This window comes from Malurus melanocephalus, unplaced genomic scaffold (genome assembly GCF_030028575.1).
Source record: "Malurus melanocephalus ecotype Western Australia unplaced genomic scaffold, MMel_1.1 scaffold_235, whole genome shotgun sequence".
Classification (NCBI taxonomy): Eukaryota; Metazoa; Chordata; class Aves; order Passeriformes; family Maluridae; genus Malurus; species Malurus melanocephalus.
This window is the reverse complement of record NW_026623467.1, coordinates 1,090,251-1,102,613: the sequence shown is the minus strand read 5'-3', so window position 1 is coordinate 1,102,613 and position 12,363 is coordinate 1,090,251. Positions and strand designations below refer to the sequence as shown.

Genomic DNA, 12,363 nt, shown 5'->3' with positions numbered 1-12,363 from the left:
CACCAGCTGTGGACACCCCCTGGACAGCAGGGGCCAGGCATACGCTGCGTCCTCAGAAGACAAGGAGGAATATTGCACTGAGAGGACCTTGGGTGCTTTTCCTTCACCACTGGGACATCCTTGCATCACCCCATCCAGCAAATCAACAATTAACCCCACTGACCTTCAACATGCAGGGCAGCTCTTCCCTGGTGAGTTTGGAAAGACAACCAGAGGGAGACTACAGCTGAGATTTCAGCTAGCAAGGGTGCACCAAAACTCACACCCCACCCTTCTCATGCTGACAAGGAGGTGCAGCTTCATCGACAAGGCAACTGTTGCTGCAATCCTCCCTGCCTCTCCCAAAAGGTCCTCTGACTGCCAAAGGATATTTCTAACCTCAGTGGTGCTGGAGCAGCTAGCAATCCAACAAGTTCTTACCCTTCTTGCCTCCTGACTCAGCAATTATCCCTTATTCCCCAGTCTTCTCCCTGCAGGGCAAAGTCAATGCTCAACAGTTGTTTTATCCCCCTTGCATYATTCCATCATCTGCAGAGCAAGAGTTCCCAGCACCAGCTAAGACTTTGCCCATCACAGACTTGTACTTTTCTGAAGGTAAAATAAAGGCCTTTCCTTTCTTTCTCTGTGGTCCGGGAATAATTTATACTGTTTCAATTAATAAGTTTAAGGCTTCCAGACACGCCAAGAAATCAAGCAAAGGGAAAGACTCAATCCCAAAATACAACCCAGTCAGACCCAGTCCCAAGAGCACCCGCTTGCATCCCAAAACCACGGCCCTGAAGAGGAACAGGACTGTGCCCCCACGTCACAAAGTTTGGAGAGGAAGATCGGGAGGAAGCGGGGGAGGCAGAACCTGTGATGGCGGGTGTCGCGGACAGCGCGGTCACTGGGGATCCTCTCGCTCTCCCGCTGGTTAAAGGCATGGAGCCGGTAGGGATCCTCGCCGCCCTTCCACCTCCGGGCACTCAGGTACCTCCGCTCTTCAAAYTGATCCCAAAGGTCGTCCCAGTCCGCGTCCGATTCCTGCGCGCACAAAGTCAGCCCCGTTAGAGAGAGCAGAGACCGCAGGACACTGACCCCGCTCCACAGGTCCTCCCAAGCCCTGCCGGACATCGGTCAGCCCTGCAACAGAGGCAAGTGTTGCATGAGCAGGTGACAAGGAGTCTCATAAGGTCTTCAGAGTTTATTTTTTGTYCCCAGGTCCTGAAAACGCCACGTCAAAGAGAGCCTGCCAATTTGAATTAAAATGACTAACACGAAATCGAATTCAGGTCTCTGGTGGATCCCCCCTCAAGCAGCACGGTCTGGAGAAATATAAAACCACAAACGTTTTGTAAGGGTTTTAATTTCTCTCCAGCCAAAAAAAAAAGGGTATTTTACATCACGTGACCCACTGCCMCCATAACCCTATACCCTTTCAGGCAGGAAAGGAGTAGTCCCACATTTCCACAGCCATTCCTAGTCTCAGGGCCAGCTCCAGCAACAACACCCAGGAAGAATGGGGCCATCATGCTCCCAGCCCAGTTTCAGTCCACCTTTGTCACCACAAGTCTCCCACTGATGACTTCAGCCCCACTGCAGGGAGAGGAGCAGGGAAGCACATGCCTGTGTGGTCTCACCACTCTGGAAGGATGGAGAAGCTGCATTTTGGGGTTACCCAGCAGCTCCAACAACCTTCGGGGATTCAAGCACTTCTTGGCAGYTCGGTGCCATCGGGGTTTAAGCATCCCTCAGCAGCAGGTGCTGTCAGGAGGTTTAACCATCCTCTGGCAGCRTCGGAGGCAGCCAGCACAAAACACAGTGAGATAAGATCTCATCGCTACAGCAGCACAACCCCTTTGATCTCAGCCTACCTGTAACGCCGAGAGATGCAAACGTTTACAGACATCTCAGCCCTAAAGAAAATTGTGATCTTATCCAATAATTGATCTTTTCTTCAGCTTTGCTTTTTTTTTTCCCCTCCTCAGCTCACACCGTCTCAAAGCCGATTTTGCCTGCTAATAACGCAAAATGAAGCTTTTGAAAAGGGCGATTTTTACCCCGTAATTGATTTTACTCGCATCTGGCAGTGCATTTTCTGTAGCCTCAGGCAGGGGAGGAGGGAGYACTAGCTCCTGCAAGTGAACCACCACAGGATCAAGCCAGGCACCTCCAGCCACAGGAACCCCCACATCGGCCTGGTTATGGTGACATAAGCACTCCCAAAAAAACAGCAAATTCCAGTGATACAGGGGCTTCCAGTTACAGGGTCATATCCTTCCACCCCTGGTGTGACCCCATGGCCATCTCAGCATCTCCTCCAGCACCTACCCCAGTGCAAGAAGATCAGAAGAAACCCCCAAGTCACCAGCCACATCGGGAGAAAATTATTCAGGACTGGAAGAAAGYTATTCAAGGCTGGGAGAAAGTTATGAAACCAGTAAGGTCCCTGCAGGAGTTTTACGAGGAGGACGCACATAACCCGCCCGCGGACTTTCGGGAGGGCCGACGTGCACAGGGTGATAAATGCTGTTTATGTTTTTTTTTCTAAGGCATCTTGGAAAACATGATTTAGCACCGCAGTAAAAGATCAGGGGAAAGTGAGGCGATTGCATCGCGGAGCCACCGACAGCCTGATGTTTATAAGATTTCACGATGACCCCAGGAGGCCTGGCGCTGTTAAAACAACCGCCGGTGCTGCAGTCCCTAAATTTTAATGCTGTGAAGAAAAATAAAAGTTGGTTTTATCAAACTTAATAAGAAGAGAAATGGTTTTCAAARGCGGCCACACAGCACTTAAGGCTGTAAGGTATGTGTGTGTATATATGTTGTTTAGTTTTTTTTAATGTCAGTTAAAACCAGCAGCCTTGGATCAGCCAGAAGGGTGCAGGTGGGCAAGAATCCAACAGCTCAGGTGGGAGGGCTGGTGGATTCCCTCRAGAAAACTGGAGCTTCTATGTCTGTTGCAAGGGCAGCAAGGCTCTGGCCAGGCAGCAGAAGCATGGCTTGGGCACATGGCAGTGTCCTTCAGGATTTGGGATGGCATTTTCCCAGCATCCATCTAACCCCAYTAATGTCCTGTTACCAGGGTGGGGTTCCAGCAGTAAATGGATACATGGACAAATACCGGTGTCTTACCCCATGGTATTCACTTCTCATCCCACTCTGGGTACACTTTGCAWCCAGGGGTCGCATCCCTGGCTCACTCTGCAGTGACTGATCAATACTCCYATGAAATCTCCACCTGAAAGACACAGCCCACCTCGATTCATCCAGGCTCTCCTTTTTGGGCTGAGGAAAGCTATCAGTGGGATGGTTGCTGAATATTGGGCAATTAAATACACACCTGAGATCAAGAGTGTGACAGAGATTAAAGAGTTATTTTAATCCCTATCTGGCCACAAAACAAGACCAAGGATTGGGCTCACTGACCAAGGATTGGGCTCACTTTCTCAGCCTGAAGTAAATACTAGGGGTTGCTCATGCACTTTCGATCCACATCACCTGGATGTTCTTTCCATCCCAAGCCTCCTTAAAAGGGTAACTGAATTTGGAGCAGGATAGACACACATGCACACYGACCTCTGCAAAAACCTACCTGCACAAAGCACAGAAGCAAAGCATGGAAAGCTCCTGGCTGTGCAAGCGATGGGAGGCAGAAGACCTCCCTGACCTGTCCAAAGGGACACCTGTTTCTCACCTGCACCTGACCTGAGACAAAGAATGAGAGTTAAAGCATCAGGAGAAATCCCCTTTGCTCACCCAGGGACAGCACATTGGTTACAGGTTACCAGATAAGGTCTTCATTATAATATTTTCGCCATGTATTATCACCTCCTCCTCACACCAGAATTCTGTCTTGGGAGTTATTTAACTGATGTGCAGAAATCTAAATTTAATTTATTATGATCTAACTCACTTTAGAGGCCAAATTACCCTGCACTAGAAAAGGATCAAGTCAATACTCCACTTGCCTTTCTATTTATCTTCTACAGGGCTCATCTCTCCAAGTTTCCTTCATTTTCTCTCACGTACTAGTAATAAATTTTCATTTTTTTTCTTCGAATTAGGTAATTTCTCTTTCAACACWGCAGTTTAATGACTGGTATTAATTATAGGAAACACAGTCAACGCTTAAAACAGTTCCAGAGACTCAGTGGTCTGAAGGAAAGAGAAGAAAAATACATCCAAGGGGKGGCTGCCTGTGCTAGGCAAACACGTGTTGCCCTCTTCCAACACTCACTGGGGGTCCCCAGGAGTGATCAACAAGGGGTACACCCACAAAAAGACACAGACAAAACCTTTGGAGAGAAGCTTCCCTCTCACATCAGCACCCAGCCAAGAGCAGGCTCACCAACAGCCCTCTCTGCTATTTCAGTAAAGCACCCCCCAAAAAATGACCCACTAAAGGCACCTCCTCCCAAACCACCCATCAACCTTGTATGCTCAGGGCACACAGCCCAGAGCAAGTACACAGGCAGCTTTTCACTGTAACTGTACATTAAAGATTAAAAGCCTCTCAGTGCAAAGATGTAATTCGTCATCTRCCTCTTAAATCACAGCTCAGAAACAAAACAAAACAAAACAAAAAAAAGAAAGAAAGAAAGAAGGGGAAAAATAATATTTAAGAAAAAAAGGAGTGGTGCTGCGGGGGGAAAATGGGTCATTAGCAGTAAAACTACAATTTTCTGGCAACTGCTAATGCCTTGTTTATGTGGATTTCTGCGAATATGACATTTTAATGGCATAATAATTGTGTGATTACAGTACAGCAGGGATTGCTGGAGCAGCAAGCAAGAACAAGCAGCCTCGCCGGCTGCTGCTGCGGGCCCGCGGTGTCCCTGCGGGATGCTCGGCTCCGGCAGGCAGCCCCAGCACCCCTCCCTGGCACAGGAGCCCAGGCCAGGACACTGGACAGGGAACTGGCACCTTGTGACAGCACTTGGGCCACCCAGAGGCTGCCTCACAGTGAAAGGGCATTCCAGGTGAAAAGCCTGGCCCAAGAGGAGCCAGCAGTGACTGGAGACGGGCAGGTCACACCGGTCCCCAGGGCCAGCCTCCAGCTGCCCAGCAAGACAGGGAGTGGGCGGTGAGAGCCAAAGGCACATTCTGATTCACTTTCTTCTTTYGTGGTACTGTTTTAAAATTGAGAACTTAAGCCTTTGCTAAAATAAAASCCATTTTCCTTTCGGGGCTGCTGAGTTCTGCCTTTAGACCAGCGTGAATCAGACCAGGGTCGTGAGCATTCCTTCAAGAGGAAAGGGGCTGGCAGAGCTGACAGTTTTCCAGGAACCCATTTGGCCAGAAAAGGGGTTTTGCCTATGCAGGTGCAAAGACGATCCCAAAGGAGTCTGGCAGCAGCCAAATGTGCGTCTACATCGATTCCCCTCACACCCCCAGCTTTCCCTGGAAAATCTCATCCCTACGTAATCCCTGACCGATCAATAGCCACTGAGCCCATTCCCTGGGACTCAGGCATTAAAAAACAGGAGGAGAGGGGGAAATAAAAAATTACATCAGCCTATCAAAAGCTCCAATAAACATGTGAAAGCTCTGGAAACTCAGATGCCATGCAGCATGCTGCCACCCAGTCACGCTCTGTCACTCCTGTGCCAGYGAGGACGTCTTTGTGCTCAGCAGGCTCGGGGGCACTGGAGGCACAGGGCAATCTTTCAGCAGGAATTGCAACCAGGCATTACACAAATGAGATTTAGAGGTCTCACTGAAGCGCGGGGCCCCTGCAAACTGGAGGTTCAATTATAGAGCTGTTGCTGGCCCAGGCGCTAATGCCATCTGAAAGGATTATAATACTTCAAACAGGATAGGGCTCATCCCTGCTCGTCCCACGGTGCCAGCGCGTGCACTTAAGAGGGTCAGCAGCACTAGAGGGAAAAGAAGTGGGACAGCATCACAATGCCTTCGTCCTCATCCTCGAATAACCCAGATGGAGCACCAAGCTATGAGATCCTTCAGTCCGGTTTTGGTGTAGCTTTCTCTACCCTGAGCCCAGTGCCTTGGCTTAGCCCTGTGCGAGCAGTGCTGTGCATCCCCACAGCCACAGGACACAAGGGGGAGACAGACGGAGCACCACAGCCACAGTCTTTGCCCCGTCCAAAGGGGATGTGGTGATGCCAAAAGCAGGCTGGGGTCTCTGGAGAACAGGCTTTGTACTCATCCTGCACCACATCGTCCAGTACATCAGGTACCAAACTGGTTCAGCACCAAACTGGTACCCTGGAAGCCATCTCCTGCCTCTTACCCTCCTTCCTCAAACAAAACAATCCCTAAGCCTGTCAAGCACTTAAATACAAACTTAAGCGACTCCAGATATTTGTAGGAGCCCATAGAAATCCCTGTTTAAATGCCTGAAGTTAAGTAGTTGCTCAAGTACTTCACTGGCTCAGTGCCCCTGCTTTGTGCTGACACAAAGCACACACTGGGAATGGAGGTAGCTCTGGGCCCCAGCCATGACCTGCCCTGATTAGTTTTCTGACCCATGGAGATTTTAGCTCCAGTTTGTTTATCTGAAGGCTGTGAAACTCCTCTTCCTCTTGCACCGGTATTTGGGCACAACATTCATGTGCACCTTGGTGGCTGCTCCTCTGGGACCCCATGGGGGCTAACAGCAGTTCCAGGATCCCACCCTGCTCCAAGAAGGACCAGCATCTCCCCCTGCTTRGAGATGATTTTTTTTTGTCTCTCAAGGAAAACCTTCAGGTTTGAGTCCGTTCTGACACTATTTCAGGGGAAGAAAGAACAAAACAAAAGAAAAACCAAATAAAATATTAATACAGATACCTAATTAATTGCTAGAGAAACACAAAGCCTGTCCTGCAGCCAGGGTCCCTGGAGAAGCTTTTGAGCATTCACCATTAAGCTTCTCATTGCCACTGACCCTTCCCTGGATGGAAATACCCCCCTTGAGGCCTCGGAGAAGGCTCTTCAGCCTTCCTCTTATCATCCCCACACTCAATTGGCATCAGCTCGGGTTGTTGGCCACTGATTCAGGGCAATCAGCTGACCCAGGGCCAAGGAATCTGGGCCACCATTGAGTCAATCACAGCTAGAACTGGAAATGTGTTTATCTTCTTGTCTGTATCTGTGGTAAACAATAGACATGGTCAGAAACACCCTCAGAGACTTAAACCTGCTGAAATCTCCAGCCAAATACAACAGCATGAAAAGCCACTGAAGAATTACTGATGCTTTTTCCAGTAAGGCACCAAAGCTTTAATTTTACAATGGATGGCCAGGGCAGCCACCAAAATGGGGAATTTATTCACAAATCAGGAGCAGGGGACTCTGAGCTGCACAGAGGGAAAGATAACAGATTCATYGCTTTGATGAAAAGCCAAATTTTGTTTCAAGGGCTTCCCTTAGGAGAAAACAAGTCAGCTCAGAGTTCACACCACACTCATCAGCAAGCAACTGCTGCACTGGCAGCACTGCCAGGTGAGAATATATCCACATTTCCCACAGATGGCAGCCTGGGCCAGAGCTCCATGCGTGGACAATTCTCCTATCCACTGGCTGTAGCACAGGCCACCATTCTGCCTCTACTGATGGATGGACAATGAAGCCAGTATCACACACCACACACAGATTCAAGGAATTCTCATGGTGACTCTCACCATCTCCAGCATATTGAAGAACCTCCTGCCTCTCCATCATGATGGAAAGGAATGCAGGATTCAGGCCACTGACCTCTAGAAACAACATCCAGCAACAAAACTCCCTGCATTTCCACCTAGAAAGATGCTTTTTCACCTTGGACTCCCAAAATCAGGTGCGTCCATAAAAGCCTCGCTGCATAAAGAACACAGACTTTAACTCTTTAAAATTATAAATCCGCCCAAAGGATAGCCTGACACATGGAGACAAATCCTGTATAATTAAAAAGGAAAGGAAGCCGATTATATCCTCCTGGAGAATATTGCTGCCTGCTTCTGTTTTATTTATACGTTACAGTGTATAATGAGCTGAATATTTAGGAGGTCAGCACAAACCAAGCTGCTGACTGGACAAAAGGGAAGATCCARCTCTGTCTGTGCTGGGAGTCAAGCAAAGGATGGAGAGGATTTTTGGTGATTTCCTCCTCCCTCTGCCTGCAGCTCTCCTGGGATGCTGCAGGACTGCTCAGTTCAACTGYTTGTGCTTGGGATGCATCAGTCTTACCAAGTCTCTGCCAAAAAATGGTCTTCTGGGCTTTCCCACAGCCCCCAGGAAAGGATGAGCAATGCCAGTCTAAGTCCACTGGCACCTGGGAACACTTCTAATACGTTTACAAATGGTAATTCTGGATGGAAAACCAGACCAAACAGGTCTTAAGAGTCTGTAACAGTCTCTGCTTGCACTGAGATCATTTTTCTTCAAGATTTCAGGTTTAAAAAAATCAAAGTAGGAGGAAAACCTCTGGACTGGATGCAGCCCCACAATGGGTTGAGCACCAATTCCCAACCAAGCTACCCTGAGCTGATGAGACAGTCCCCCACCTATGCCACTCCCATCAGAGGAATACCCACAACTCCACCAGGCTCTCCCCATCATTCTCCACCTGCCAACTCCCACAAGTGCCTTTGCTCCTTCCAGAGGGGATCCCCTCAGCAGCCCTGTCCGTGCTCACCAGGGTGCTGGCAGGTGCCAAACAGCATTTTTGCTGGCCACATGACCAGTGTGTGGGTGAGTTCGAGAGCCATTCCCCAGAGCCATCAGCAATTACAAAGGGCACTAAGTGGGACAGTCATGAAGGCAGCATCCTGTGGGTGTTCCTACCACACCAGGCAGGTTCAGCTCATTCCCACAATCATCAGAGGTCAAATACATTGAGAAGAACCCAGAGCCAAGGTGAGTAAACAGAGAGGCAAAAGGGAGTTCCTACATGGACAGACGGTGTTTTGTTTTCCTTCTGAGCCTTTCAGGACAGACATGAGCTGCTTCCCAGCCATGAAGGTCGAACCAGCCTTGCCAGGCTTCAGCAGGAGCAGCGGATGATTTAGTGCTTAGGAGCCCATAGCTGTACTCGGTCTCCAGCTGAGCTYTGCTCCTCCTCCTGCATAAAAGCCAAAACTCCTACCAAGCCACAGAGCTTGAGCCTCTCAGAGGTCAGGGAAGGTCTCCCCCTTCCCCATGGAGCTGTGGATCTCACGTGCCAGAGGACAGCCTGGGATGGGACACATCAGGGGAAAGGGAAGAGCAAAGGGGAACAGGGAAGGAAGAATAAAGGAGCCAGCCAGCCAGATCCCAGCCAGATCTGAAYGTCCTGCTTTGAACCCAGCCCTTTAAAAATCAGAAGGTTAATCCAAACCACTCCTCCCAAGAAGGAAGGGATCGTGCTGTTAATATAGTCAGCATCCTCGACCCAACATGGCCTTTTCGCAGCAGCAAAGCCAGGGGTAATCCATCTGGTAATTGCTTCCATGAGGATCTTTATACAGCTTTAGAAACTAATGCTACTATCCTTCCCTGAGCAGCCACCCTTCCAAGCCAGGCAGCAGCGAGGGGTGAGGGTTAACAGCAGCATATTAATGTGAAGTGTCTCCAAGGAAAGGAAAGGTTATAAAGAACACATATATTAGAAAAAGAGATATTAAAGGAAAAAAAAATATTTGCAAACACACAGGGCAGTTACATGCATGGCTTTAGCTGCCTTCAGGAAGCTGTAAATTCACCTTTTCCCCTCCCTCCATCAGCCAACAGCTTTGGGAAGCAGAGATGTACTAAGGCAGCACCAAGGCACCAGCTGCTCCAAGAAGAAACTCAGCAAGGACAAGAAATACTGTCAGTCAAAACTCCCCACTACTGCMTTGATTTCTGGTTCTGGAAAAGCCCTGGGCTCCCTCCAGCCATGCCTCAGCTTCCCTGCTCCTGCAATTAACCCACAAGGCTACTGCTGCATGGGAGCATTACCTGCACTGAGCAGCTCCAGTACAAGGGGGTTTTTTTCCCTTTTCCCACCTCTCACACTTAGCAGAGTGGGAAGAGCAGAGGAAAACCCCTACTGGTGACTAACCAAAATGCTCCAAGCCCTCTCAGAGAGCTTTCCTGCCAATGCCCACTGTGCAGTGATGTCCTGCAGCCCAGCCCAGTCCAAACCACACCAAGCAGCTATCYTGGTGGCAGTGGAGAAATCCCCATGGTCAGAGCACGACTTCCCCAACAGATTCAAAAGCATGTCCAGGAAATATGTGAGCTGCCCTAAACCCACATGATGCAGGAGAAGGCAGGATGCAGGGGCAGGCTCTCTGCAGCTGGCAGAGGCAGCACAGGCTGTGGGGTACAGATCTATGGGGAAAACTGTCATGCTCAGCTGGAGCTCAGGACCTGCCAGTGCCTTCCTGTCAGACACCATTGCCCGAGACAAAGCACTGGTGACCCGTGTCCTCATCTCAACACACACATTTTGCATGCACAGGCAGGTGTTTCTATAGCCCAGAGCTGCTCCTTGACACAAGGCACAGGGAGATGAAGCTCAGGTCACAGCAACAATRCTCCAGGGTGTGTGCACTCCTCAGATGTACCAGCCCATCCTCCCCTCAAGGAAAAACTAGATATAAAACATTTGTGACAGCAAGAACGGATCTAAACCTTTGATCCTTAGGTACCTGCTGCTGGAGTGTCTGCAAGATCCCGGGCCTGGGTGCACTGTGACTGACAGCACCGGAGATACAGCAGCACAATTTAGAGTGTATGTGTCAGCCCAGCCTTCCCCTGTCTCAGCTCAGTAATAGAAACAAAAAAGTCAGTGCTGGCTAATGAGAAAAGCACCGTAGCAAGGTATGGCAAGTTTGAAAATAATGAAGCCTGTTGGGGAARGAGTGTGGGTCCCAGCCAGCCACAAGCACAGGCGCTGTGGGAGCCTCGGGGAAGTGCTGTGCCTTGGCATGATGTGGGCTTGGCTGGGGAGAGGAAAAACAGAAGCAGGACATGGCTGGCATGGCCTGGCCAGGCAGAGCACAGGCAGATCTCCAGGCTCTGGCCATCTTCCAGCAGCACAGCCCTGCTGTTCACATGAGAAAACCCTGAGCAGAGCCAGTCTGGGCACGGGAGCAGCATGTCATAAAAACCAAATCCATACTAAGTCTCCTGGTGCAGCAAACTCTTTCCCCAAAGAGTATGGAAACCAGCAACCAGCACTGAGCTCTGCTGCTATTATCATTAAAAAAAATGAATCTGCATTTGGCACCAATTGTCTCATACACATGCAAACACACATTTCACTCCAATGAGGAAAAGAGTATTTTTTGAGTCCTCAGTCATGAAAACATGGTATGGAAGTCTTGTTGGGCAGCTCCTGCTAGGGCTTGGCCAGCCCCCTTGTGTGATGCAGGAAGAGGTTTTCTCCATCCAGGCAGTGTTCCTGCTTAGCTCCACAATTCCACATACTGGAGGCAGCAAGCYCTGCCACGCATCTCCACATCTCAAACCCCCAAACCCCATCCCCTTCCATGCACCTACTCCTGTAGGTGACATTTTGTCATGTGGACAAGCAGAGCAAGCACGATACCGGCCAGCAGCAAAGCTCAAATCCAGACAGAAATAAAATGCCCTAAATCTGTTGGATCTTGATGTTTTGGTAGCTTTAGGCTTCCATGGGCACAGCACAGCCTCTCGCAGCATGGCTGGGTGGCCACACAACACACTGGCCTGGGCAGCACAGAGGTGTCRCCACACCAGGACTGTCCACCCAGCTACCAGAAACAAGTTGATAGGAAACATCTCCAGGACCTCTGAAACCCAAGAGTCAGCATTGGAACAGCTCCATGCTCACTTCCATGGAGAACAACTCATGCTGGATGCACATGTTAGCTCCAGCAGGAGCTGTGCAATGTCTGCAAAGGCAAAGTTCCTGCCCTCAGAAASCTGTGACAGGAGAGGGGAAGTCCCCACATGGCACAAGGAGTGGAGAGCAGAAGCTGGACCCACTTTTAGGCAGGCCCACCACCCATCTGGGCCACACCCCACCCTGCACGCCTTTGGTCCTTCTTGCTCCAGCAGCGACACGCTCCCCTTGCCCGCAGAGCTGTATTAAGGATTAGGTGGGATCAGACATGGGATAATACAAATGAGGTCGTGTTTGCTGCTGGCCGTAGCCACAAGGAAATGAAGTGCCAGTCTTTCCAGCCAGAGGGAAACAAGGAACTGTTAAACTTTGGCCAGGCAGGCAAGGAAAGAAGGGATATGGCTGAGACCAGGCTAACAGCTTTTCTGCTCCAGGATTTGGATATACAGTGCCCTCATGGGCCACAGCTACAGGGGATGGGAGTCTCCCTGCTGAGGAGCCATGTCTCCAGCTGGGCTTCCTGGTGGAAACCAGGGGAAGGGAAACTGCAAAGGAGGCTCGTGATGCTGGAGAGAAGTGTCTCACACCACCCCTGTGTAACTGGA

At 49.9% G+C, this 12,363-nt stretch overlaps 1 protein-coding gene across 1 annotated transcript in view; it reads right to left on the bottom strand.

The window, feature by feature from the left end:
* Window positions 1-12,363, bottom strand: part of GALNT14 (polypeptide N-acetylgalactosaminyltransferase 14) — a 92,861-nt gene that overhangs the window by 58,801 nt on the left and 21,697 nt on the right. Inside the window, exon 2 of the mRNA XM_057374890.1 lies at window positions 854-1,023. Coding sequence (XP_057230873.1) covers window positions 854-1,023 — 170 coding nt within the window. The remainder of the gene's footprint in view (window positions 1-853; window positions 1,024-12,363) is intronic.